General features: G+C 53.4%; 1 protein-coding gene across 7 annotated transcripts in view; it reads right to left on the reverse strand.

The window, feature by feature from the left end:
- The window catches only part of AGAP1 (ArfGAP with GTPase domain, ankyrin repeat and PH domain 1), a 552,490-nt gene that overhangs the window by 326,115 nt on the left and 200,262 nt on the right, over positions 1-26,113 (reverse strand). For all 7 annotated transcript variants that reach the window (XM_049614622.1, XM_049614621.1, XM_049614620.1 and 4 more), the window contains 2 exons: positions 6,845-6,930; positions 4,309-4,450 (listed from right to left, as the gene is read on the reverse strand). In XM_049614622.1, coding sequence (XP_049470579.1) covers positions 4,309-4,450; positions 6,845-6,930 — 228 coding nt within the window. The remainder of the gene's footprint in view (positions 1-4,308; positions 4,451-6,844; positions 6,931-26,113) is intronic.

Below are 26,113 nucleotides of genomic sequence, written 5' to 3' on the forward strand. Positions count from 1 at the left end.
TGAAATTTGGGACAAAAGAACGCCTAGTAAGACCAGAAGGAAGGCGTGAGAGTTAAATGTGGCTCCGGAGGAAAATAAAAGGGAAAAAGCCACCCCACGCTCGGTATTTGCAGGTGACTTTCGGTGCAAGAAGCATCCTAGGAAATGCGTTCTAGGAGCATAATTCCTACAGGGGCAGCCATTCACCCGTTCGGTGCGTGTCCACGGAGCCGCCCTTAGGTGTCTGGTCCTATTCCAGGCACAGGGCTACCCCAGTGAACACACAAAAATCTGTGCTTCACGGAGGGGCTACCAGGTCAGCCAGGGAGGGAGAGGTGGGCCGGGGAGAGAGGGGTCAGCTGGGGAGGGAGGCAGAGAACGGGGCGCAGACGGGGAGCAACCTTGAACCATACAGTGTGGCCACCAGAGCCACGTCAGGCAGGGAAGGAGGTCGAAGGTCCGTGTGCTCGGTGTGATTTTCAGGGCAGCCCCATCTACAGGAAGGCGGCAGGGCCAACCAGCCACCACCTGCGGGGGAGAGCGCCTGGTGTGTTTAAGGGAGACTGAGGCAGGAGTGGGAAGGGAGGTGGGGCAGTCGAGGGGTGTTAGTTCTAACACAGCCGCTCCTGGGCAGACCCACTTCCTACAGGATCTATGTACAGATGGGGACGTCTGAGCAGCAAAGCAGACATGTCAGGCACCTGCCACCAGTCCCCTAAAAAAGGAAGACTCAGCCCTTATTAGCTCAGCGTCCCAGATGCGTCCTATCATGAGCTCCCAGGGAGTTGCTGAGCGCCAGCGTCGTGCCCGGCACACACCAACGCAGGAAGGCCAAGATGTTAAGGCCGCGGAGCTAGGTGTGAGACAGCAGGCACTTTTCAGGGACTTTTCCTGCCGTGAAGCTTTCTCAGCGGCATAAAGGCTCCCGAGCTACGGGAAACGCCCAGCTGCTCTTTAAACAAAAATCCACTGGTGGGATTTTCCCTACTACCCAGAGGAAGGGCAGCACAAGAGAAGACCTATGAGGCAGCCACAACCTTATATGTTTTGTTTACTTGGGGGCAGAAAGTGCATAAAAAAGGCCATCTTAAGGGAAGAATTTATTCATTTTTTCCCTCTCTTTCTCTTTTTTCTTACTTTTCTTCCTATTTTATCTTCAGCCCTATGGAAAAGGCCTGACCTGACAGTTTCCCTCAGAGAAATCAAGACTAACTCTGATTCATACCTCTTTTGCGGACAATGACCCGCACCATCTCGAGAGATGTTCCAGAACTTTCCCTGGCAAGGCCTGTTACAGGGATTTGTTCCAAGAACATCTATCTTGCCCTGTCTTGCCTTACAGGTTAACAAATTTGACTTAAATTTCACAACACTTAAGAAAAAGATGTATTTTTTTTTAAAGGTGTAAACATCTTTTAAGGAAACAGGAAGGAAAAAAGCTTGAAATCTGTCAATCCGGCTGATGATTTATCGCCACCTGGAGTCCCGGACACTTCCACGGCCCCCTTTCCTCTGTGGGATGCCCACCCCGCTTCTGTCCCGTCTCACCTTCCCGGGTACAGCGACACGTCGCGGGTGTGGCCGTGTCGTATCTGCACCTCGTTTCAGTCAGGGCGACACAAGCCTTGTTTTTCGTTCCACCCTAACTCTGTATCCTTTCAGGGCTCGTGCCTTTCTCTCAAATAAATTTAATCTGCAGGCATTTAAAATAGAACCTGCTCGTCACACGTTACACAGCCGCCTCATTCGGAAATGTCTTGTGCCCTGACGGGACCCTCACACAGGCTCCCTGGCTCCACGAGTGGACACGTATTCCCACAGAGCCCCTCCTCCCGCCTGTGGATGAGGCCGCGCCACATGCCAGGCGTCCTTAAAGAATGAACATAATTGTTCATCTTTCCCATTCCAGAACCTCCTACCTCCAGGCCACCAACCCCAAACACCGGGGAGAGAAGCTCAGAGTCCCTCGTCTATAACCTGACCCACCTTGTATCTCCAGCATCCCACAAAACCTGTGCAAAAGCACAACAAATGAGCAGGCTTCACAGAAAGCAAGTCTGTGAGCAGTAAAAGGTACCTGGGAGTGGAACCTTCCAGAAAGCCCACACTCACTCCACCATCTCGCCACTGGGGGGCGTCTGGGGCACTGTGGAAATTAAAGGTCTGATCAAGGACCAAGGGGAACTTGCCTAATTGCTAATACTCACGTCCCGTTCGTTTGGGACGGGGCTATGCTGAAGTATGAACGACGTCTCACAAACGAGTGTGAGGAGACTGCCAGGAATCCCTCCTCCACCCGGGCTCCCTGGCTCAGGCGCTCACTCACCCGGGGCCTCTTCAGGCAAAATGCGCTCACTCAACAGATGCTTCTACCGCCAGCAGGAATAGAAAGGGGTAGGTCCTTGCAGTCAGGGACCACGTTAGGGCCTCCCCAGAGCCTCTACGGAGCCTTCCGTCAGCCTCCTCTACAAAGACATGGACCATCCTGGTGGGGGACAGGGATATGCCCTCCTTCGGCTGAGGTGGGACACAGACGGCCCCGCTCATCCCCAAGGAAGGGGAGAGAGAGAGAGACGGGCTTCTGGCATCCCAACCAGGACCTCACTAAAGCTAATTACTGAGCTGTAACAATTATAACAGCAACCACTTATCTTACGTGTATGTGCCCACGGATGCTTCCGGTGCCTTACAGAAGTTCCTCCACTTAACCCCAGCCACAGGAGGTGGCAGTCAAGGTCACACAGCCAGGATGCCCCGATGCCAGGACTGCGTGGCCCCAACACCCAGGGACAGGACACTCCACTCTCCACTACCCAAAACCTGGCTGTGTAAGACGACAACAAATGATCACATACAGCCTTCTGGCCTGGGCTGAACAAGTCCCTGCTCCCTCTCACAGTGAGTCCCCAGAAAAAAAGACATTCTGAGTCGTAAATAGAAACCCCTTAACTCGGGCAGGCACTAAGGAGATGACCACACCCGGCCTCTGATTTTGCTCAGAAATACCCTGGGCTGGCCTGCCGGAGTGGTACTCGTTGGGAAGGAGTCGCTGCATCTTCAGGGAAGCTTTAAAGCAGGATCTGCTCTAGACGGGCCACCCACTATAAAACACTACTAAGAATTTTCAGGATGCCACCTCAAACATGCCAACTCCGTACTGGCGCGCCCTTGTTTCCCAGGGACCACTAGGGGGCGCTCAGGCATAAAGAACGTCTTTCCCATCGGGCTGTAGGTGGAATCCACCTGCTCTCAAGGCTTCAGGGCTGGGACCACTTGCAGCATCGCCTGCAAGAGGGCGGGGGGGGGGGGGGGGGGCTCCCCATGAAGCCCTGACTCTAACATTTCATATCTAGCACACAGATGATGCTTTCAGTTGGTTCCTTGCTACTTCCATTCTTGCAACACACACACCCGTCCCATGCCCGGGGCTCATCTGCCTGAGCTCACTCTCCGCACACTAGAGCCGGTAGCACACAAACAGCTTCTTCAACACAGCCTAGTGCCTGTTTAGAAAAGTGTCACATCAGGGCTTGGAGAAAGGGAGACCAGATGTGGACGTTCTAACAAAAACAATGTGTGAATAACAACAAAAATGAAGGTATAATCCAAGTTTTCTTGACACGATTAATGTTTTAAGTTGCCCCTGTTGCTGACAAAGCAGTTTTTAAAGTCAACCTGCCATCTGGGTCTTAAAAACATTCTATGTGGCCTCTTACTGAAGACCCAGACGCAGACACCGGTACATCAGTGAATCTGATTGAGAACAAGGACACTTAAGGGCTGCACTCTGCTAAGAGGCCAAGTTTTAAGTGACCTAGAAGAAAAGAAGAAACGTACTCACACAGGGTTAATTCTAGACTCTGAGGGGCCTGTTAGGTGAAAAAAAAAACTAGCTACAGATCATGACACATAACAGACGGAGCAAAATAAAACAAAACTCTGCTGTATATAAGAGATTGGTAGAATTTTAAAGATGCACCAGAAGGTAAAATAAACCTTTTAATTGCTTATTAATTGGTTTATGTAACCAAAAGAATTAAGATACCCCTCCTACAGAAAACGACAGAAAACAGATTTTATTTTCCCTAGGGCACTGGGGGAGGGTTTTATTCTGAGGCTGCTGACCAAGTGCTTTCTCCACAGAATCAATTCAGGAAATGTGACAATTTCAGTTTCGTGGATTCTCACTGGAAAAAGCCTTCAGGAGGAAACTATTTCTTCTTCGAAGCATTTTCAGATTCCTCCACACCAAAAACAGAGGCCACAACTCCACTCACTGCTCAAGTGTTGGAATCCTTTAAACTCAACCTGCGTGCAGACGGCACTCACCCTGGGTCCCCACCAGAACCAGAGGGATCTCGCTCGTGTTCCGGTAGGTGGCCATCCGACTGTAGTAGTGGTAAACAGTCTGGAAGCTGATCTCATCCTCTAAGCTGAAGACAAATATAACAGCGTCCACCCACATGGCGAACTGGGGAGAGAAGAAGGGGAGGAGAGAAGAAACTGAGTGACGAGGCTCGGGGACAGAAAGGGTGGGAATGGCATCTTCGTGAGCAGAGGACACGTGGCCGGCAGACCCCTCCGTCAGGCCGAGCCTGAGGCCGGACTCTGGCTGTAACACGTTGCTGTGGCGTCGCTGACGTCCTTCTCGTAACAGCCTGGAACGGGACCCTCCCCCCCTTCCCACCCAGGCCACCCCGTCTCCGAGGACTGCAAACCAGACATGCCTCCCCGTGGGACCCTCTACCCTCCGTCCTGATCCAGCCAAGGGCGGTCCCACAAATGTGAGGCAAACCCAGCCTCGTAGCAGAGCCTCTCCAACTCCACAACCACCTGACTCTGGGCCACTTTGTTTTTGTTTTCCACGCATCCAGGGGAAGCTACAGCAAATGTGCCTTGGGGCGAACAACTGCGCTGCCAGGCGAGGACGAGCCTGTTCAGTGCGCATGACCGCCTTGTAAGGCCGGAGCAGCGGAACGGAAGGTCCTGGACCCTCAGCAGCCTCCCAGGGTCGCACGTGACTGCGACAGCAGAACCACGAGCCGGTCAGGCCGGCACCAGAGATCCTCCACTTTCCAAGGGAAAATGGAAAAATCAGTAATAGTAACGTTAATCCTGTTTCCTTTCTCTGAGAAGCCACAGCTCCTAAGTAAGTTTTTACAGCCAAGGTACCAGCTCGGATATACGTGGGGGAATTTGGAGGCGGGGTGGGGGAAGCTCTGACTTCATGTGTTAACTGATAAGCGTATTCGCTTATATGTGGAAATTATACGTGATAAAAATGTAAATATACGTGAAGTCCAAATGAAAAACTGAGATGAGATCAAAATCTTGGGAAGAACGGATCCCGGGACAGGCCCGCCGCCCCAGCAGAGCACCCAGGACCCAGGCTGACACAGGGCACCTACCTTGCCCTCTCTCTACCTGGAGGTATGTTTTTCCTTTCTCTTCCGAGCAGTGAGGTGAGGTGTCCCCACGCATCTGAAGAGCAATCGTGGACCCGGGGACCAGACCGAGGCTGGGAAGTGCACGCCACACCGCATTCTCCCAAGGGGGCGCTCACTGCCCAGCGCCTAGTAGGTGGTGAGCACTCCGTAAACCCCCCCAACCCACCCCCGTGGCTCCCCCGGCAACTGCCACACACAAAAGCCAGTTGATTGGCAGAGTTTTTACACAACCCTAGGATGACATTAGTAGCCCCAAAAAAGTCTTATGACTTCATTCGTGAAGCCATTATGCTTGGGTAAGCTCCAGGAAATATTCGGAAACAATGAAAACAAAGATCACGCCTCCACGTGCCTGGGAACAGTAACTTAAAAACAAGACTTTCTCCCCCTTGAATATCCAAGCACGCTCTGCCTAATTGTGTACAAAATCCTGTCAGGCAGCTGTAAAAGGCTCCATACTGACAGCCCCCCATGGTAGAAATCTTTAATGAGGGGAAGCCGCTGGGCTAAATAACGGCCCTGAACACAGTACGTCCGGAATAAAGGACTGGTCCTCAGTTAACCGAGTAAATGTGTTCTCACGGCAAGACGCCCAGACTGAGACTCCAGTGGCGGGGGGAGTCATGGTTCTACCCCCAGGTTGGTGCCATTCACAGGCAGAGCCCCGGAGTCTGTGCCCCTTCACCACGTCCACCCTTGGGCAAGAAGTCCCGGCCTCGGCGTCCGCGGTGGAGACGGGACTCCTCAGCACATCGTCCCGCAGGGTCGTCTCGAGGGTTACATGAGCCGACCCACACGGGGCAGGCATTCGCCCACCGCTCCTGGATTCAGCTACCACTATGCACTTGGCCAGTAAATTATTATGCAAGTAAAATAAGGCCCCGGAGATCAGGTAAACCGCCACCTGTGCTTTTGTATTTCCAGGATGCCCAGCCTTCAGGGAACTTCCGGAGACACCACACTGGGCTGCACGCTGGTGTTCAGAGGAGGCAGACTTGTGCCAAGAAGCCCAGTGAGCAGAATCCCCCACCCCCAACATCGGATTTCCCAATTTCGGACCAGCCACTTTCTCAATGCTCCTGCTGCTCCAGGGAGCAAACCGCTTACAGGGAACGGGAGAGGACTATGGGTCTTTCCAGAAGTCGAATCAACGGAGTTGACAAATGAGCGCAAATCATGTCTTTCCTTCCTTCTTAAAAACACAAAGTGAAAACCAGCCACGCAGACCTGACTTCGCTCTAGGATTTTGTCTGAAGGAACAACAGGATTCGTTTCTTAGAGAAAACAGGTTCGTGGGGCTTCTGCATCACCTTTCCTGAGCACACCTGATTTCCAGAGCCATTTCTGTTGAATCGGAACCTCAACGCTGAAGCAAACGTGAAAGAAAAGGCTGCTTACCGCTTGCTTGTAATACTTACCTGTGCCTCTGGGGGGCCCCCTTCATCTCTAATCAGCAGCAGATAGCTCTGTCCGTCAACGACGATTTCTTTCTTGAATCTGCCACCTGCCACACACAAAAAATCTCGTTATACAAGAAAGACCGGGAGTGAGGAGGGCAAATAGACGTGGGCTTCGCTTGTGGAAAAATACACCCTTGGCTGTCGCCCTGGAGGCATCTCTCAGTATTTAGGACCAGCAACCACTGGATTTTAAAACAACTACTGAACTCAGATTTACGTGTTTGTCTTTAAGGACCCGTGTTCACTTCTGATTAGAGTGCACAGCCTCCCGTGCAGTGCCAGGATCACCCGTGGCCGAGAAGGGAAGAATTTTAACGTAGGCTTTGTTTGTAAATTCGGGAATCGTCTCTCACTGGGAACACGATGCACAGAGTTCAGAAACAGAGAGCATGGAAATGATCATTCTCTTGTTGGGTTTTGCAAAACGGGAACGAATTTTTCATGCTGAACAGGTGCCTAGTGTACAAGATTTTGATAAATTCAAGGGCTGAGAACCCGTATTCTCCTCAAGAGAAACCCAGTTTTTGAAAGGAAAACACAGAACATGGGAATGGTGTTTCCGTATTCACGGGGCACAAGTAAGGGAAGGATGCTCGATACTACACACGTGTTAGACAGAACTACTGGATGGTATCTCCCCACGGGTCGAGACAGAGCGGGGCAGCTGGCTGGCGGAGGGGGGTGGGGTTAGAGAGCGCGCTGTGTTAGCGGGGAACCACCAGGGACCCTGCCGGGGCGCCGTGCGTATACATCTGTGGGGCGGGACATGTAAGTGTCCCGTGCAGCTCCTCGCGGCACCCCGGGCCGCCTCGGGTGGACGAGGGAAGTGCGCGCGCCTCTGGGTCCCTCTGCCGTCTCCAAGGACAAACTACCTTCCGAGATTCCGGGCTCTGAATCCACTCTAGCTAACCCTCAGCAGGATTCTGATTTCTTGTTTTCGAGAGAGGAACACATCATCACTGCCTGCTCTCATTTTCAGGCCTTGGCACGGACACCTTCCAGAAACGCCACCTACACCCCCAAATGACCACCCCCTGGAGAACCAGGGGGGCAGAGCTTCCCCGGCCCAGAGGCTGTGTGTCCGCCCTCCGCCTCCAGGGGTCGCATCGGCTCCGGGTGGGCTCATCTTCCAAAGCGAGCACACGTGTGTGCACAGACAGATGTGGGCGCACACAGACGCACATGCACACAGACGCACACACCCACTCCCTTCCGGGCACCGATGCAACACGTACAACACACCTGCTTTATCTGGTGTTCAGTCTGCTCCCATAAGAAAAACCGAAGAAAACCTTCCAACATTCAGATCAAACACATAAACTCCCATTCTGATCCCCTGCGTGGGCACGACACTGAAGAAAGAGGGCAGAGGACAGAGAAGGGAACAGGCATGTCTGCGCCTGTCGGAAGACTAGCCGATGACTTCTGGTCCCCAAATCACAGACTCCTTGTAGGTAAACGAGTATGGCACCCTTTTCCCAGCTGAGCTGTCATGACTACAAGGTGAGCCAGGAAGCGTGTGGCACAGAAGCCCCCGACCCCCCCGGTGCGACACGGCCACAAGACTGCAATGCTGGGGGACCCGGCCTCCCTTATTCACCTCTCTCTCTACCTCAGTGTCCCCAGCTGTAAAATGGGACCACCTCATCCAGCGGGCAGGCGCCCACCTGAAGGGCAGTGCCATTGGCAATTACTACTAGCGTTATTCAAAGTTTCTGCCAAGGGTCATCACGCGCTTTTATAAAAGACACACTTAACGTTTAATAAACCTACTTACAATAGAAAAGTTAGCCCAAGTTGCAATAGTAATATCACTTCTGTATTTTCTACAACTTAAAAGAACCTGCTATTTCTTGGTGAGATGAACTGAATTCAGCCTTTTGTGAAAACACAATGTTAGATGGGAAATCTGTACTGGGGGAAAAGCCTTTTTCTTCCCCTCTTGTTGCCAGAGGTCTGACAGGTCATACTGAGAGCGACACGGGAAAACCAACAGGTATTTGTTTACAAATTCAAAAATCTCTCCTCTGGTTCCTGGTGCCTCGATCCAGGCTCCTGAATGAGGGTGACAGTCACCGCGAACCTGCCTGAGCTAACAGTGCACTTCAGACCAAGTCTGCCGAGAGAAGATCTGATGCACGTTTTTAAAGCCCTCACATCACAGGAAAATATTTGTGCTCGCAGCTGAGTGGTTTCAAGGCAGGTCATGTGATGTCACATCAGCAGGGCCCTCTGCTGGGAGGGACTGGTCTGGGCGGCACCTTGCATGTCCTTTCGGCCACAGAGTTCTGCCTGTGCTCAGGGAAACTGAGACGAGCGGTTTCTTGGTGGGCACGGGGGCCGAGCGGCATGGCACCCTTGGGTGTCCCAGCGGGTATTTTAAAAACCCCGGTGGTCATCAAGCATCCCGCAATCTGCAAGTGGCTAATTATCACATCCTAAAAGAGCCACATCAATTTCATGCAGTGCATTACTGCTATTATGGGTGGAGCTGTGCACCCCCAAATTCACACGCTGAAGTCCTAACACCCAGTGCCTCAGAATGTGATCTTAGTTGCAAATAAATCCACTGCACATGTGAGGCGTTAAGAGCTCACACTAGCACAGGATGGGCCCCTTAACCAATGACTGGTGCCTTTAGGAAAGGGGAAATGTTGGTGAAGATTAAGGCAGGGGCTTTGTAAGCCAAGAAACACCAAAGATGCCCCCAAACCACGAGAAGCCAGGAGACCGGCCTGGAACAGGTCTGTCTCGTGAGCTCGGACTTCTGGCCTCCAGTATGGCGGGAGAACAAATCTACGTTGTGCCGAGCGCCCCAGTTCGTGGCCCATTGTTACAGCCGCCCTGGCAAGCTAAAATATCCTCCGATGCCAAGTTTCTGTCCTGGTGGTCCGCCATCCCCCAGAATGAGTTCGCACACTCTCTCTCTCCACCCAGCTTATCCCCAGAGCATTTCAAAACCCCCTTTGTTCTCTCCATCCCAACTGTCCATATTCATTGAAATCACCTAGGCTTCTCAGCTAGGTTTCCGCACGAGTTTCCTGCCTGCCTCACACCTGCTCTCAGCCTCAGGCCCACCCCACAGCACCCCACAACCTGAGGGAACCGCACAACGCCGCAGAGCTGGCCCCGAGCCCACGCTCGCCCTGGGACCCTGCCTCCCCACCAGCAGGCCCTGAGCCCCCAGCACCCAAGTGCACAGAGGCCTGCCCTGGGCATCCTGGCCACACACACCCAATTCCTCACTAGTCCGGGTCGTCTCCGGGCAGGAAGGGAGCAGCGGAGCCTGTCCCTGGGACCACACCCGCTCCCCAAGTCCCAGCATCCTTCCGCCGCCCAGCTGCCTCCCCCACCTCTCCAGGGAGCAAGAACTCACTGGGCGTCAGCACCCAGTCCTCCCGGAACGGCGGGGGGCTGACTGAGGACCTCCCCCTTGGACGCCCTGCTCCGCGGCACCTGCGGGGTGAATTTCACACCAACTCTTTCGTTCTCTTCTCTTCATGTGTGTTTGTGGAGCCTTGTTCACAAATGATGGTTCAATCATCGTATTCAAGTCAAGAAGGGTTTGCACCGACCCCTCTGTTTGTTCCTCTATAATCTCTGTCTTTGTAACCTCAGCAAAGGACTCTAGACTTTCTAAAAGGAGGGGTGATCCTTTCTTCCACCCGGAAAGACCCCTCCCTCCCAATTCTAAAATCACTTTACATCTCCCCCCCCCCCCGATATATAATTAGTATGTCTTTCCAATACTTTACAACTACAGACATTAGCTACCGTGATTGGCTTATGTTATTTTTCCTGGTACTATCTATACATACCTCAGGAAAAGAGATTAAATACTCCTATGCATTTGCCATGAACCTGAAGATTTAACAATTAGATAAAATTCAGCCAGGTGCTTAAGCATTAAGAATGGGGTCAATAAAAGTGATAGATAAATAAGCTCCTACCACTGATCCTCAGCAGACTCGACTAGCATGGGGCCACTGTGTACTGGGGAGGCGTGGTCTGGCATGGAAATAAAGCTCATTTTCTACGGATTTCTTTTTTTTTAAGATTTTATCTTATTTTTTTAAAGTAATCTCTACACCCAATGTGGGGCTTGAACTCACAACCCTGAGATCAAGAGTCCTAAGCTGTAGCGACTGAGCCGGCCGGGCACCCCTCTACCGTTTACTTTAGAGACAAAGGGGCAAAGCCTCAGGAGGAAACCGTGTTGCTCCGCACTGGTCCGCATTCAGCAGAGGCCACCACTCTTGCTACTTACATTCGAACACACCGCCTGGTCCCAGGCATCAGATCTTTTCCTCCCAAAATCTTAGAGGGCACCACCAACGCTACAACCTACTTTGCTTTTCATGTAGATTTTTGATGCCTGTTTTATATTCCAATTTCCAATTACTTTCCTACAGGTCTACGCGACCCAATTCTGTGTTCCTAGCACTCAGTGCCCAGTCTTCCCCGCAGCCAACACGATAAATTTATTATGTGGATGCCGCTCAGCTTTCTGGGGCTGCCGGGTATCGTGATGTCACATCAAATTACTGTTACTTTTCCAAAGTGTCCCCCAACCTGACCTCGTAGTGGAAACCATCAACAGGTGTCTGGCCCGGCACACCTGTCTACAGGTGCAGAGGGCGCTGGGGGCAGGGGAGAGCCGACCCCGGGTGCCACAGAGCCCACACACACCTGCTGATCTGCCGGCCCTACCGTGGCACCAGGGCCCCGTTCCCGTGAGGACATCTCCACGAGAACAGAAAACTGATGCCCCTCGTCCCTTATGTCCATTCCTTCCAAAGATGTAGCGAGGCCACCAGGGGGAAGCGGCACCACGTTAAGCACTCGGCAGAGACGTGCGGCTCTTCTGGTCCGAACTCAACCTCACGTGCGATTTAGGGATTTCTCTGGTTCACCCAAAGGCAGGTTTTCAGGCTTCCCAGAAAACTTCCCTGTTTGCCTCTGTGTGCCCTTGAGCTTGCGTTCTTAAGCGAGTCCCCTTCATTTCTTCCCAAAATGGATAAGAGGCGGACCTGACCGTACCTCCCAAGAACGGGGACGCGGATGTACGTGTGCTGTGAACAGCACACCAGGAATATGGCGATTCTAAACGTCTTTCAAAAAGACTCGAGGAAGTCTCTTACGATCCAACGTGATCAATTACTCTAAAGGTCTCAAGATTGAAACTGAGTCCCGCTTGGGAACCAGTTTTAAATTTGGGATGCTTAGGGTGAGTAAAACAACTGGTCCTGAGCAGGACCTGGGTTCCTTCTAATATTTAATTCACGGTAGGTGGGATCGATCTACAGTGGAGGGCGATTTACACGGAGAGGTCTAAGTGCTCATCTGTGTTGTCATTCTGGTTTAAGGCGGGGGTGGGGGGGAAGCAAACTAAATTTTCCTATTAAAAAGAAGCTTTCTTGGGAGTGATCACTGCCAACAGATATTTGACATTTCTGTTTCTATCATCTTGTCTGATGGGACTGAAAGCTATTAATGTATCGTTAACAGTTCTCTGAGCGAGAGAAAGCAATGCTAATAACAGAGACCTAGAACACGCGATAGATCACAAAGCACTCTTCTTCCCACGTGGTCTCCGCTGTTGCCGAGGACACAAACATCACTGCTGACATCCTCGTGTCCCTGGGGAGGGAAAGGTCAGACGCTGACCAAGCCCCCAGGCCAGCGCGTGGCAGGAAGGAAACCCAAACCCAGATGTGCCCAGAGATCCCTGCACTCCTCTCTCCCACGTGAGATTCTGCTCAGACAGGGTGCACGTGACACCACTCAGGCCACAGATGAGCCTCGCAGCCTTTGCGGCATCTCCCAGCACCCAGGGGCCACCTGGGAACACGGGGGATGGCCCCGTCCTTGCTCTGCCCACAGCTCCAAGATCAGCCCTGTACTGAGAGCACTAAACAGAAAACTGCTCACCGTGTTTGTTTGTTTGTTTGTTTTTCTCCTGTGGATTTTAATCTTCACTTTTTCATGCTTTGGCAAAAGATGAAAATGATTTTTGACTTTCAATCTGCATCTGTAGAGTATATCATTTCCCTTTTCCAAGGGAAAGGGGAGGGGCATCGTCCTAGCCTCTGATAAGGACGTGGCTGGGATCCGAGGCTTCCCGGAGGCACAAGCTGGCCTCGGGGCTGGTCAGCAATCACGGGCTGTGGCTGGGGCTGGGACACACATCAGGGACTGAGCCCCCTGTGCTCATCACGTAGACACTCTCGGCCATGAAAACCTTCCTAACATTCGCCTGAAGTGTTCTTCTCCGCATGGCCCCGACAGAACGAATATCCGCAAATTTTATTGTTTCCTAATTATTTAAGACAAGTGGAATGAGAGGGACACTTTGAAAAAGACTAGGATTTTATTTCTCCCTGGGAGAACATTAAAAAAATTCATCGTGAACATGCCAGAAAATTTTTAAAGTTAACTTTGTCTTTTGAAGTGTGATGAAGATACCAAAGGCAGCAACTTATTAACATGGAGGTTTATACAGAGGTTTTGTACTGTGACATTTAAAAGGAATTTTGTTTGGACCGTGTATTATTTTTATGCTAGGAAAAAAGTTCCATTGGTAATGTATTAGTTTACAAAATTTAACAGAGTCAGATTTCATTGCCTCTGCCAATTTTTTTTAAAACCTACATTGTTTACAAAAAAAAAAAAAAAAAAAGTAGCAACTACAGAAACAGACCAGCGACAAGGATGACTGAGGTGGTTGGTAAGTTCTTCCCTGGGTAAACGCTCAGGGTCAGGACTCCAGGAAAAGGAGGGTTAAACATGGACATGGGTGTTTCCTTGGGCAGGCCGTGGTCTCCCATGACTTCATTTCACCCAGATCTGAGTAAAATAACAAAGGAAGATCAGGAAAGAAGTCGAAGTTCTAGATTAACATGGCAGATTTGAACTTCGCTGTCACCAAATTTCCATCTCTTTACTCCTAATAAAACAAAGGGAAGAAACGAAGCAGCAGGAGGAAGAGCATTCACTGTCCACTGAGAAAAGAGGCGTAGCTTCATAATAAAACCTCGAAAACAGGGGCCCTAAGATGAGAAGGAAGACTCCAGGGCTGGGCAGGACAGGGCTCCTAATTCCCACCCCCCTCCCCACCCCAGGGGTCAACAGCCCCCCCAAAAAGCAGAGGAAGAAATGTGGCAGCACAGCCACAGATGTGAACGGCCCTCAGGCTCTCTGGAGGCAACAAGAACTCCAGGATGCAGGGGGCCCCTGGGGAATGACAATATGTATTCCATGTCCCCCCCCACCACCCCATGAGTGCAGAGAGCCCGGATCAGGACATTGGCACATTCACAGGAAAAGCAGAGCCCGTCTGTGACCGTGGTTTGGAGGTGGTTCCCCGAGAGGGGAGAGGAAAGGGACGGGAAGGGCAGGATGATGCATTTATACTGTATTCTCCAGGAAAATAACATCCAGCCTCAGGGAGGTGGCCGAAGCACCTCCCTGCAGGGGATCTGCGTGCAGGACCGAGGTCTGGTTGGTGGCAATGTGGGCAGAGCGGTCCAGCCCTCTGGTGCAGGACACTCAGACTGGGGGTGACTCCCACCACAGGAAACCAGATGGTCAGGGGCTCTCCACACCCCATACCTGACTTGGAATGAGTGAGAGAAGCCTTCTCGGTGGCCCCAGCCAGTGTTGGGGACCCCAGAGCAGAGCCAGGACAGCACTAGTCTCAGCAGAGAGAAGGTGTGGGCAGATGCCCAAGGAGCAGGTGGCTGGAGAGATGGTAAGGACATCATGCAAAGACACTACTGGGGGGAAACACGGGAGGAGGCGACAAGGGAGACGGGAAGGAAGCATGCAAAACACAAGAGCCAATGCAGATGAAAACAAAACTCAAAAAGCAGAAGGAAACCCATCACGAGTGCTTCCCTAACACAGCTCAAGAACAGGCTTTCCACACGACACGAATGCCAGGGGTGAGAATTTCCAATAGGAGATGAAATGGAAACCTCTAGAACTGAGAACCAGCGTAACATTTTGGAACAAATGAGTAAGATTTGAAAAACATACGGAACAGAAGAGACACTGCTCAAAGCTGAGTTTCTGACAGAGACAGCTTGAAATAAAACAGCTGGTGAGATCAGCAAGCTGGAGATAAAGTCCTTGGGCACAAGTGAGCAGACAGGAAGGCAGACCAGTCTGACAAAAGGATAAATATGGCCGCTAACAACAAATTCCTCCAGAAAGAACTACGAGACCCTTCAGAGATAAAATGCAAAGGAATTTTCCACAAATGCAGAAAAGATCTGAATCTGCTGATCAAGAGACCATAGGATGTTCCAGGAAAAAGTGACACAGACCCTCCACGTCACTTTAAAGATGAGAAAACAGGGGCGCCTGGGTGGCTCAGTCCATTAAGCGTCCAACTCTTGGTTTCAGCTCAGGTCATGATCTCATGGTTTGTGAGTTCGAGCCCTGTGTTGGGCTCTGTACGGACAGCTCGGAGCCTGCTTGGGATTCTCTCTCTCCCCCTCTTTCTCTGCCCCTCCCTAGCTTGTGCAAATGTGCTCTCTCTCAAAAATAAGCAAACATTAAAAACAAAAAACAAAGTAAGAAAACAGGAGCCCTGGCAAAAAACTGCCCCTGCCGGCAAAGGTGGGGTTTCTCAGCAAGCAGCAGGGTTTCAAAGCTACTCAAAAGGCCTTCTGTCCAGAGAGGCTGCCAGGCTTTTAAAAATGGTCAATTTGGGGCACCGGGGTGGCTCAGTCGGTTGAATGTCTGACCTCAGCTCAGGTCATGATCTCACGGTCCGTGGGTTCGAGCCCCATGTCAGGCTCTGTGCTGACAGCTCAGAGCCTGGGGCCTCCTGCTTCGGACTCTGTGTCTCCCTCTCTTTCTGCCTCTCTCGCTCTCAAAAACAAACAAACATTAAAAACAAATGTTTGTTACATGGTCGATTCAATGAGCATTTTCATATACGCACAACTGGTTCTGGAACCGTATCACAGTTCACAACAAATCAAGTACGTGGTGCACACAGATCTGAGTGTGTCCAGCAAACTCCGATGTAAACTCAGACACCCACCTTTTGGAATGTCAGGAGAGCGGCGGCTTCAGACTGGCCTTTTAGAAACCTCGTCCTGCACGTGTCTGCGCCTAAAATCTATGCGGACGAGCGCCTTGCTACGCTACGGGACACGCCCCGCTTTCTCATGAACGACAAGCCGGGCACACGTGTGGTGACAGCCTTCCGTGAGACAGAAGTCACTTGAAAATACTGAACAGTTCACCGGCTGACTCGGGGGTAGGTCACGGTGCGTTCAGTGCTGGCCGTGATGTAGGGGGGCCCGTCTGGACAATTCTGCGCAAGGAGAGCACTCGCTCTGGTTACTGCAAGGCGGGGGCTGTGAAAATACAGCCATTCCTTTTCCTTCAACACTCCGGGATCTAGTCACTGGAAGGGCACCCTGAAAGAGCACACAGGTCGCTAAGGTACTTCTTCGAAGTGTCACTCGTGCAGCTCAGGTTTTCTTCACCTCACGCCCACAGCACCAAAATTAACCGGCCGGAAAGGCAGACAGGACGCTGGAACCGGAGAAGCTGAGGCACTCTTTCGTGTGCACAGAGCTCCTCTGCCGCCCCTGACGAGCAGTGTTACCGGTGGACCCGCGCGACGTGCCACGGGCCCCACTCAGGGGCTCTGTGGAAATCCGCAGCTGCTGCGCGAGCAGAAGGTGGAAAATTAAACGTCTGTGGAAGCGGTTTTGCTACTCAAAAGTTCTCGTTTCCTCACTCTTAGCTTCCAAGGGCTCTGAGGAATACGTACACCAGCAGTGTAATATATGAAACCTACGGGAGAGTTCTCTTCCCCAGCTGATGTCGTTTTTAAGGCTAAAATAAACCTAGCAACTCCGGGCAGGTGTGTGGGGTGGGTGGCCCTGGCCAGTCTCCCATTTTCAAAATCTGGTGACAGACCCGGCAGCATTCTCATTGAGTTTTATTGGTTCCCCCTACCCCACAAAAGCACTCTCTAGAATATGATAGTACTATCCCTCCACCCCCCCCCCCCCCCCCCCCCCCCAAACCTCTCTGCCATAAGAGCACCAGAAGGTCAGCTCTGGGCTGTCATCAACTCCAGAAGGCAGGGGGCCACAGAGCCCAAGGCACCTGGTCTCCTTCTGCAGGTGTCCGGGGTCCGCTTTGAGATGCAGGGAACACCGTGCATGCGAATGACTTCCCGCCCGCCTGCCCTCACCGCACGCTCCAGGCATAATGCCGACCACCCGGGCCTCTAGCCTTGGGTCCGGCCTCTGTTTCCAGCCCTGGCATCACGAGCCAGACCTCCTCCGGCACTCGACTGGCCCTTGGGCTCAGAGCCCACCCCTCCTACCCCCCTCACCGGACCTACTCAGTCCGCCCTGGCGCCACACACTCGGGATTTTCCTATTTGGAGAAACTAGGACCCAAAGCCCAGAGCTCACTTGCACTCCACCCATGAACTCGGTATTTTCCCCAGTAACTCAGTGCCAGGGGTCAGGCACCTGCAGTGGACGGCAGACGGCAGAGCTCAGCACACGCAGGGACCCCGGCTCCTTCCAAGCGCCCTGAGCCCAGCCGGCGATCTGCAAAGTCGTGAGGTTGGGTGCGGGTGCTTCCGGCAACAAAGGGGAACAGACGCACAGCCGTCACCGAGGCCAACCCCGGGCCCCCACCTTGAGTGGTTCCTGTGAAAACTCAGGTAATGGCAGCCCCTGCGGCCATGGGGAGGGGGCACCGGCTAGGTCACACCAGCTGCCCGTCAGGGTCCTCAAACGTCACAGGGGCCTCGCACACACCAGCTAGAAACCGCCACGTCACAACGACAGCTCTGTGATTTCCAAAGGCAAACTCACACTCAGAGGGGCTCACCCTGCAAACTCGGTGAAACCAGAGGGCACCAAGGCAGCGGCAACCAGACGGCCGCAGACGGTGCTCCGATTCGCACAGGAGAACCAAGACTTGCCCCGTACGTGGTCCTAACTCCACGTGTTCCAGAAGACCCGGGGAAACAAAAGTCGAAACAGCTCACGAAACAGCAAGTCCTCTACAGCGTTTCTCCAAATGCGCGACAGAGAAGATGCTGCAAGTCTCTCCCAACAGAAGAGACTCTCACCTACGCAGAAGGCTGTGTTTCTAACCTCAGGCCAGGCTTCCACGTGAGCAAGTGGTAAGGGAACGAAGGGACAGAACGCACCCGATTTGCACTCCAACGACACTCTGGTTCTCATAGCAGCAGGCGAGTCGCGGGTGTCACCATGTGTGATCCTTTCCTTCAGCTCCACTTGGGACTTGCTTCCTGGCCAATTCTGCGTTTCCTCCTGGCACCGGGTGGACCGAACCCTGGTCTGAACCACCACTAGCACTGATGAGCAAGCCCCACCGGGTGCCACGCACGGTGTCGGTGCCGGGGAGCGAGGGAACAAGACAGAACCTGTGCCCTCACGGACTTACTGTCAAGGACAGCGGGCAGGACAGGAAGCGGGTAAGAAGGGCCAGGCTTGGTGGGGGATGGGCGGGGGAGGGGGATGGGCACCATGAGCAGGTGCAGAGCCTGCCCCCAGAACCCAGAGCGGATGGGGCCGGGGCTGGGGAGCCCGGTCCCGAATCTGCCGTCTAGAGAGAGCAGTCACATAATGACGGGCCCTGCTGATTTATGAGCAAATCAGTAAACTGTTTATTGCAAATGTTCCAGTACGCACCGCTGTGGTCATGCCTGAACATTCCAGAATCCACTGCTGCCCCTGAAATAGCTTGTGTGGTGACACCTAACAAAGTATATTTAGTCTTGCACATTGGTTTCTTTGGGGTAAAATATACTTGTGGTTGCTTTATTTTTAATATTTTGCACATTTATTTTAGGCATTAAGAAAAGGTAAAGGTAAGAGAGCACTGCAGATTTGGGTACAAACTCCCGGCCCGGAATATTTAAACAAGGCTTCCTGGACCGGCGACACCCCCGGGGCCTGACGTGCGTGTCGAGGGCTGGAGGGTCAGGACGTGAGCGAGAGCGGGCAGGGGATCACAGCTCCCGGCGCGCTGGCTGCTGGCCTCTCAGTCCCTCAGACTCCTTGTTCTCAGCTAGTGTTACCCGTGTGAAAATAACCTCCCGTTAAAGACATAAGCTGTCGGCACGTAAACCCTATTTTAAAATACGCAATCCTAGAGCCGAATACGTAAAAGTAGTATCTTTAAGGAATGCTCCCTCACCATTCTTTGATCATCAGCCAGGTATCTGCTTCAAGAAATTAAAAAAGGCTGCTGTTAGATGGGACCCTACGGAGAAACCAAGAAATCCTATACGTTTTAACGAACTGACGTCATTTCTACGCTCTGCAGAATGAGGGGTCAGCAAACTGTCTCTGTAAAGGGCCAGGTAATAAGCGTATCAGGCGCTGTGGGCCGTATTCTTCCCTGCTGGGTGTTTATTGGCTTATTTTTACAAAGCTTTAAAAAAGCAACGAGTCTTTCGGCTCATGGGCGTAACAGCCCGAGCAGGGGTGAGGGAGCCCTGCTGGAGAGTCCGTCTCACCTCTGCCGTTTCTGATGCTGATGCCGACGCCTGCACACTGTCCACGTTATGATTCAGACGGCTGTTTTCCAGCTTCTCTCTGGAACTGTTACAGTCCCATGGAAACAGTGTATTTACTTAAGTGGAAGGAGTCCAGGAGGTTCTGCGTCCCGGCCCGTCTCCATCCTGGATAGAGGGAGGCTTTCGTCCCCAAGAACACCTGAGGTGGCCAGCACGGAGCGTGGGTGGGGCTGCACCGAGGCCTGGCGGGAGACAGGACTGCCCCGGGCGCCCTCACTGATGGGGGGGGAGGGAGGGGGTCCCTGTGTGTCACTGCCTCTGAGGCCACAGCTGACCTTGCAAGGCCCAGGAAGCCGCGTCTGGAACATCCCGGAGCGAGATTAGCTTGCAGCGGCCACTGGGGCACAGTCGGGCGCCGGCCCAGGCCGGAGAGCGTGCCAGGGCGCAGGGCCCCGGATGAACCACGAGCAGCCAGCACCCCTGACGGGGCCATGGGGGGCCTGGACGTATGGTGCCCGCAGCTCCTTCCATCCATCGGTCTGTCAGCTCCAATCTCCAGAGCTCGTCCCCACACCCCCCGCTCCAGAGCCAGGCTCCAGCAATGGCCCGTCAGGAGCCTGGGGTGGGCCTCCCCGACTGCCTCCAGAAGGCTCCTACACCAGCCACTCCTCACGAGGGCCCCCAGACTCACAGAGCAACTGCCCTGACCCACTGCCAGGCGATGCAGGGACCCCCCGCCCCCCGCACTCTGACAAGCCCTCCCCTCCCCACCCCCATGCTGGGCCAGGCGCTGACCCCCTGCTCAGTGCAGCCCGGACCCGCCCCCCTCGTCCTGCAGTACGAAGAGAGACGGTCTGTCCGCAAGCCCAGGGGTTCCACACTCTCCACACCATGAACAGACTCAAGTGGCCCTCAAACAGCAAGAGCTGTTTTCTTCTTTTGTTTGTGACGTCATGGCTTAAAATAAGCGAAACACTTCTAAGAAAAATGGGGGGGCGGGGCTCAGAAAAGGGTGACGAGTGCCGGCCGCACCCGGTGCTCCCCGGGGTCACGGGAACAGAACACAAGCAGCTTCCAGACCCAGGACAGGCATCACCTCCTCATCACGCTTCATACTCTCCCTGAACTAGGTCCTGCCTCAGAGTCTCCCAGCACACCACCTCCAGGAAGCCGGCTGGGATGGATAAAACATCCCGAGGTTGAGGGCGATAAAACATCATTGAAGTAGAATCTGGTTTTCACTTCTGGCCTGGGTCGGTCGTCTGCGAACTCACGTGAACCATACAAAATTGTGACCTTTAGTCACTGGTAGCTGTGCACGTGTGCACGCGTGTATACACACACGACCGGCCCCGGTCCTTCCCAGAGCGCACGGCCGGTTCCTGCGGATGCCCGGCCCTCAGGCCGGAGACGCCTGACTCCTGTAGGAGCACAGGACCCGGAGGCGAGTTCAAGGGCACTTTCAGGATACCACAGACTCCCCTAGGGATTCTTCCTGGCACCTGGCCTATTTCACGGCTGCTGACTTCTACCTCCCTCTCGCCGAGTCCTGCCCCTGGAGCTGGCCACGACCCCAGAGGGGAGCTCGCGCTCAGAGCCGTGAGGTCAAGCGAGTGTGGTCTCACGGGATGCAACGTTTTCTGCCGACGACGCCGACAGCTCCACCTCTGATCGGCCACGACTGAAAGGTCAGCTCCAAACTTTCAAGTTCACTCCCAGCCTCCTCTCCACCCTGACCCACGACCACGCAGGGAGCTTCTCCCAACCCCCGCCTCCCTCTCCCGCACCCTCCTCTCTGCCCCGGCACGGTGTGTCCCTCACCCTCTTCTCTGCCCCAAGGCTGGCCTCGGCCCGGGATCTCTCCCTTTCTGCACTGCCTTCCACAGAAAACCTCTCCGCCCTGATGGTCAGATCGCCCTAGCCGAGGAATGGTTACAGGTTCGTGATCTCTCCCATTTCCCAGGACCCATGAAACAGAGCGAGGGGGAAGGAGAGGTGGTGACTTAAGAGGACAGTGCGGAGGGGGGTGCAGGAAATCGGTTCTGAGAGCTGCTACCTTAGGATCCAAACAAATGCCTAACATTCCAAAGTTCTGTGCCCCTGAAAACCAAGAAGGAAAAGCAATGCCTGAAAAGCCCCAGGTCCGCAGCCAAAGGGACACTGCAGGAGTCACAGGGAGAGATCCACCGGGGGCAGCGCTGGGGTGACTTCAACCGTGCCCGCGGCATTTCCAGGGCACCTGGTTGTCACAGTGCAAACAGAGACGCCCGACCCGTGAGTCAGGGGAGAAGAGCTATGAGCCCCCAGTGGTTACAACACAGGAGAAGCACGGGGCTCCAGCAAGGGGCTCCAGCAAGGCAGCCGGGGCCGCGTCTGACCGGCTGCTGCAGCCACGGAGAGAAACAATCAACCCTCCCCCATCTGCTGTGAACACTAAGGATCACGGGGTCACGAGGCCACCCACGAACTGCCTGCCACCAAGCTGAGCACGAAGCCCACGGGGGCAAGAAGTGGGAGAGGCGGTTCCTCACGAGCTTACGTGGATCAGCAGGGACTTTCCAGAGCTAAACCCATGCCCTCTGCTGCTCCCGGTCCTCAAGTAAATCAATCTCTGCTCTACTTAGGCACACTGAACTTGCTCATCTAGTCCGTCCCTTCCGCTCGAGGGTCTAGGCTAATACAACACACACGGACCCCGTGGCTGCCAGACCAGGGCAGGCGCCGCCCGGGCCAGTGGCAGTCGGTCCCACTGCCATTTGGATTCCCTGGGATGGGCGTCGATTGCCAAGATGACGAGAATCTGGGCCCAAGACGGGGACAGATGTGGCAAAGGTCGAGGGCGAGGGCACCTAAGTGGCGGGGGGGGGTTCAGCTTTGACAGACCCAGTGACTGTTTTCTCCTTTGCAGTGCAAAGGTCACGCATTTAAAGCCCTAAAAAAACACCTTTGGTGCTAACCTCTCCTGGGAAAAAATCCTAATTGCAACATTGAAATGAGTCCTCCTCTCCTCTTTCCTAGTAAGGGAACGCTTTGGTAACAACAACGTGTGACTTCAAGAGGGGTCTCAGGGAGGCAGAGGCTGTGCGGACAGCATGCACTGGACCGCGTGGGGGCTCCGAGTCCCGTGGCACAAGCCGGCACGCCCCCTTCTGTGTGCTCAGAGACTCACCCGGCCACGCGGCGGTCACTGCCGTGAAGTATAGCTGTTTACCCAGGTGGCTCTTCTGCTCTCCATCTAGAAGGTAGCGACTCTCAGTAGCCCCGCAGTTTCTTGTTTCCGAGCCATGAGCACAGAGCCCGACACGGGGCTCGAACCCACGAACCGCGAGATCACGACCTGAGCCGAAGCAGGACGCTCAACCGACTGAGCCCCCCAGGCACCCCCCTCCTTATTCTTACTTTACGGCTTTCTCTTCCATAGAGAATATGCCTCTCTTATTGTTTCTTGGTGGCTCTACTAAGAATTTTAGTAGCCTTCACCTACTCTGGACAACATCACCTAAGCCTCCCTATGGCCTAGCTGGGAGAGGACAGAGTTAACAGACTGTTCCATGGACGGAAGGAAGGAGAGCTCAGTGAAACTTCCACGGTCAGAGGCTGCTTTGAAATAGTTAGGGAATGTGAAAGACCGGACCTCTGCTCGATCTATTAAACCAACCTACTGGCGGGCTGCTCGTCATCTGAAGGTTTACAGATAATCCTCGTTAAAAAATTATCATGTACACATAATCACTTGTTTACGAGTAACATGGTAAAATTATGTTGAAAACATTTAAATGGCTGGGCTTCAAAACAACTCAACTTTTATTAGAGATTACAGATTTTTTCATTGGAACGTTAAACAGCACAAAAGGACGTGTTTAGAAATAAGCCCTAACATCTGTTGAGCAGTGGTAGTGGACAAAAAAATTTTTTTTTTCACGTTTATTTGATTTGGAAAGGATTTTGGGGGCAGACGGCCTAAACGCATTTCATGTGTCCCAGAAAATATGGCGAAGTGTTTACCACATGGTTTGTTTCTAAGCAACTAAGTAAACATTCATTAAAAAACTATTTTGGATACATGTGCTCCTGAGAACCTATCTGCTGCCCAGAGACAGACGCGGGCAGAGTCCTGCGGGCAGGAACAGGGGAGGGACGGCCAGCTCGCGGGGACCTTACCGCCAGCAAGCCCTTGTTGCAGGGGGCAGTACCAGAGAACTGTCCACCTGCATGTGATACCCACAACTAGGGACGGACACCCTGGCACCTTCTGCCCTGTTTAGTTCTGGTACTTCCTTGAAAAATTAGCGAAGAGCAGTTAATCTTATTATCCCAGGAAGGAGGGTCCATGGACATTCTTAAGCCTGTCTCCACCAACCTTATAATCTCCCACTCAATCCACTGGACAGCTGAGTCTCATCTCAGCTCTGGGCCCGTCCCCTACCCCACGAACACAAAGGCAGCTCTGGGTGTGAGGTCCCCGGGCTCCAGATGCTTCTGCACGAGCCATCCGCACAGCTCGGCAGGGCCCACGGCATGAGGGAGAAGAACGTAGGGATGTCACGGAGACAGGGTCTCAGGGGAACGACTCCGTTCCAAAGCTCCAAGTGTCACAATCTTCCAGCCCGCCCGGGGTCAAGTGGCTCGGGGCAGGTCCACAGTGTCCATCAAATTCCCACTAACCCTGGACAGCCTGGTTTCCCCTCCTTTTTTCCTTTTCTCAGTTTTGAGGGGAGATAGTTAAATGCCGAATGGCGGTCACGGAGGTCTGCGGTGGGGAAGGAGGGGTGCACCGTGAATATTAAGCACATACACGAGGTGGAGACTCCAATTCCATGCTCAAAACATCATTCACAATTCTAATTTGCAGCCATTAATAGGGCGCTGAGAGCAAAGGGGTCATTTTCATCTTGTCTCTACTGCAGGTGAACGGCAGCCGTGAAATTCCCATCAGAGGTGTGAAGGTCACACACACACGCTCATCTCGTGTCCGTGAGGCTCCGCGAAGAGCGGGGGTCGCCCCTCGCTCCTCCTGCCCCGGGAGGGAACAGGGCAACTTCAGGGCCCTGACTGCAGCTTCTGCTTACACACCGTGTGCGCAAAACACGGAGGGTCATTCGTGGGTTGGAGCCCAGCCCCCAAGAGAGATATTCGAGTCCTGGCCCCCGACACCTGTGACGTGGCCTCATCTGGAAAGAGGGTCTTGGCAGATGTGATGAAAATGAGGTCAGACTAGAGAACGGGGGGGTGAGGGGGGACCCTACACCCAGTGACTGCCGTTCCCAAGAAAAGAGGGAAATCTGGACACGGAGACAAGGACACCGGAAGAATGTCGTCGCATGAAAGGGACAGAGATTGCAGCGATGGGTCTACGAGCCAAGCAGCCGAAGGTTGTCAGCAGCCAGGCACAGAAGAGACTCCCGCTCAGAGCCTTCCAGAAAGAACCAACCTCATCGACACCTTCATCGCAGGCTTCTGGTCCGCACAGCCGTGACGGTGAAGTTCTGCTGATTTAAGCCACTTGGTCTGTAGTAATTTGTCAGGGCGGCCTTAGGACTTAGACACACACACGCACACACACGGCCGAACGGATATCCGCCTGCACAAAATTTTACTCCTTGGATTCCTCTGATGGAATCACTGGCTCCCTGCTGAGGTGCCCACTTTTGTATTGCTAATTTACTAATTAAAAAAATACACAAAATATTTAAATCCGTCTCTCATTTAAACTGCATCTTTAAAATTACCCAAATCGTGTTACTCAACTCTCTCTGCTACGAGGATAAAATACCAGCGAGAAGGAATCACACGACTAAAACACAACAGCTGTTATCCTCGGAAACCCAGCTACAACCAGTCTGATGCAAAGTACGTTCCGGCAAACGTCTGGGGTCATCCCATGCCAGAGTTTTCTACGGAGAGAGCACTCGCCTGAAAACAGCAGGCCTTCGCCACCTCACACAGCCAGCAACCTACAGGTCCTGTGACAGGTCAGAGTGACGCTAAAGGACACTGCACGCTAATTAAATCAAGGGACAACCAGGTGGGAACAGGAGAGCTCCAGGAGGGCGCCAGGTGCGCAAGCAGACCTCACAGTCCCGGCAGCAACAATCCTCGTGCCTGAAGTCACTGCCCGCGTGTGGCCAGAGGCAGCTGGTCCCCCGGCAGCTGCGAGAGGAAAAGGAGGACAAACCAGAAGCAGTGGACAGGCCTTGCAGCTCACCTGAAGGGCACCGCCCCCAGCGTGGCGATGGAGATGCCCGTCAGCAGCTAGCTGCCCTCGAACCTGACCTCTGGTCTCTGTGAGCTGTGGCAGGTGGGGCTGAGCTCTAATCGGCTTCACCTGCCGTCCACACTCGTGGGACGGGATTCCGTTGCTCGGACATGCTCCGTAAACCTGGGCAACGACTCTGGTACGTCCCGACTCCAGAACGTTCTGAACGTAAAGCTTCTCAACGAGGCGGGCACAGGCACTCGGTCGATGTTAACACATTCGACAAGAACTATAATTACTTTCTAGGTGCAGACTCCCTGGTGGTAAGGAAGAACTTCAGTGTGGCCAGACGGCGAGAGACCCAGGCTTTCCTTGTTCGTGTCCTTTCAGAAACAACCGGATTCTCCTGCAGCTCTGAAACTCGCCCAGGCAAGTGGACAGGAAGTGGCGGGCGGCTCCCTGGTCCCCCTGCATGAGAGGCCCAGGCAAGTGGACA

Source organism: Panthera uncia (genome assembly GCF_023721935.1).
Source record: "Panthera uncia isolate 11264 chromosome C1 unlocalized genomic scaffold, Puncia_PCG_1.0 HiC_scaffold_3, whole genome shotgun sequence".
NCBI classification, from domain to species: Eukaryota; Metazoa; Chordata; class Mammalia; order Carnivora; family Felidae; genus Panthera; species Panthera uncia.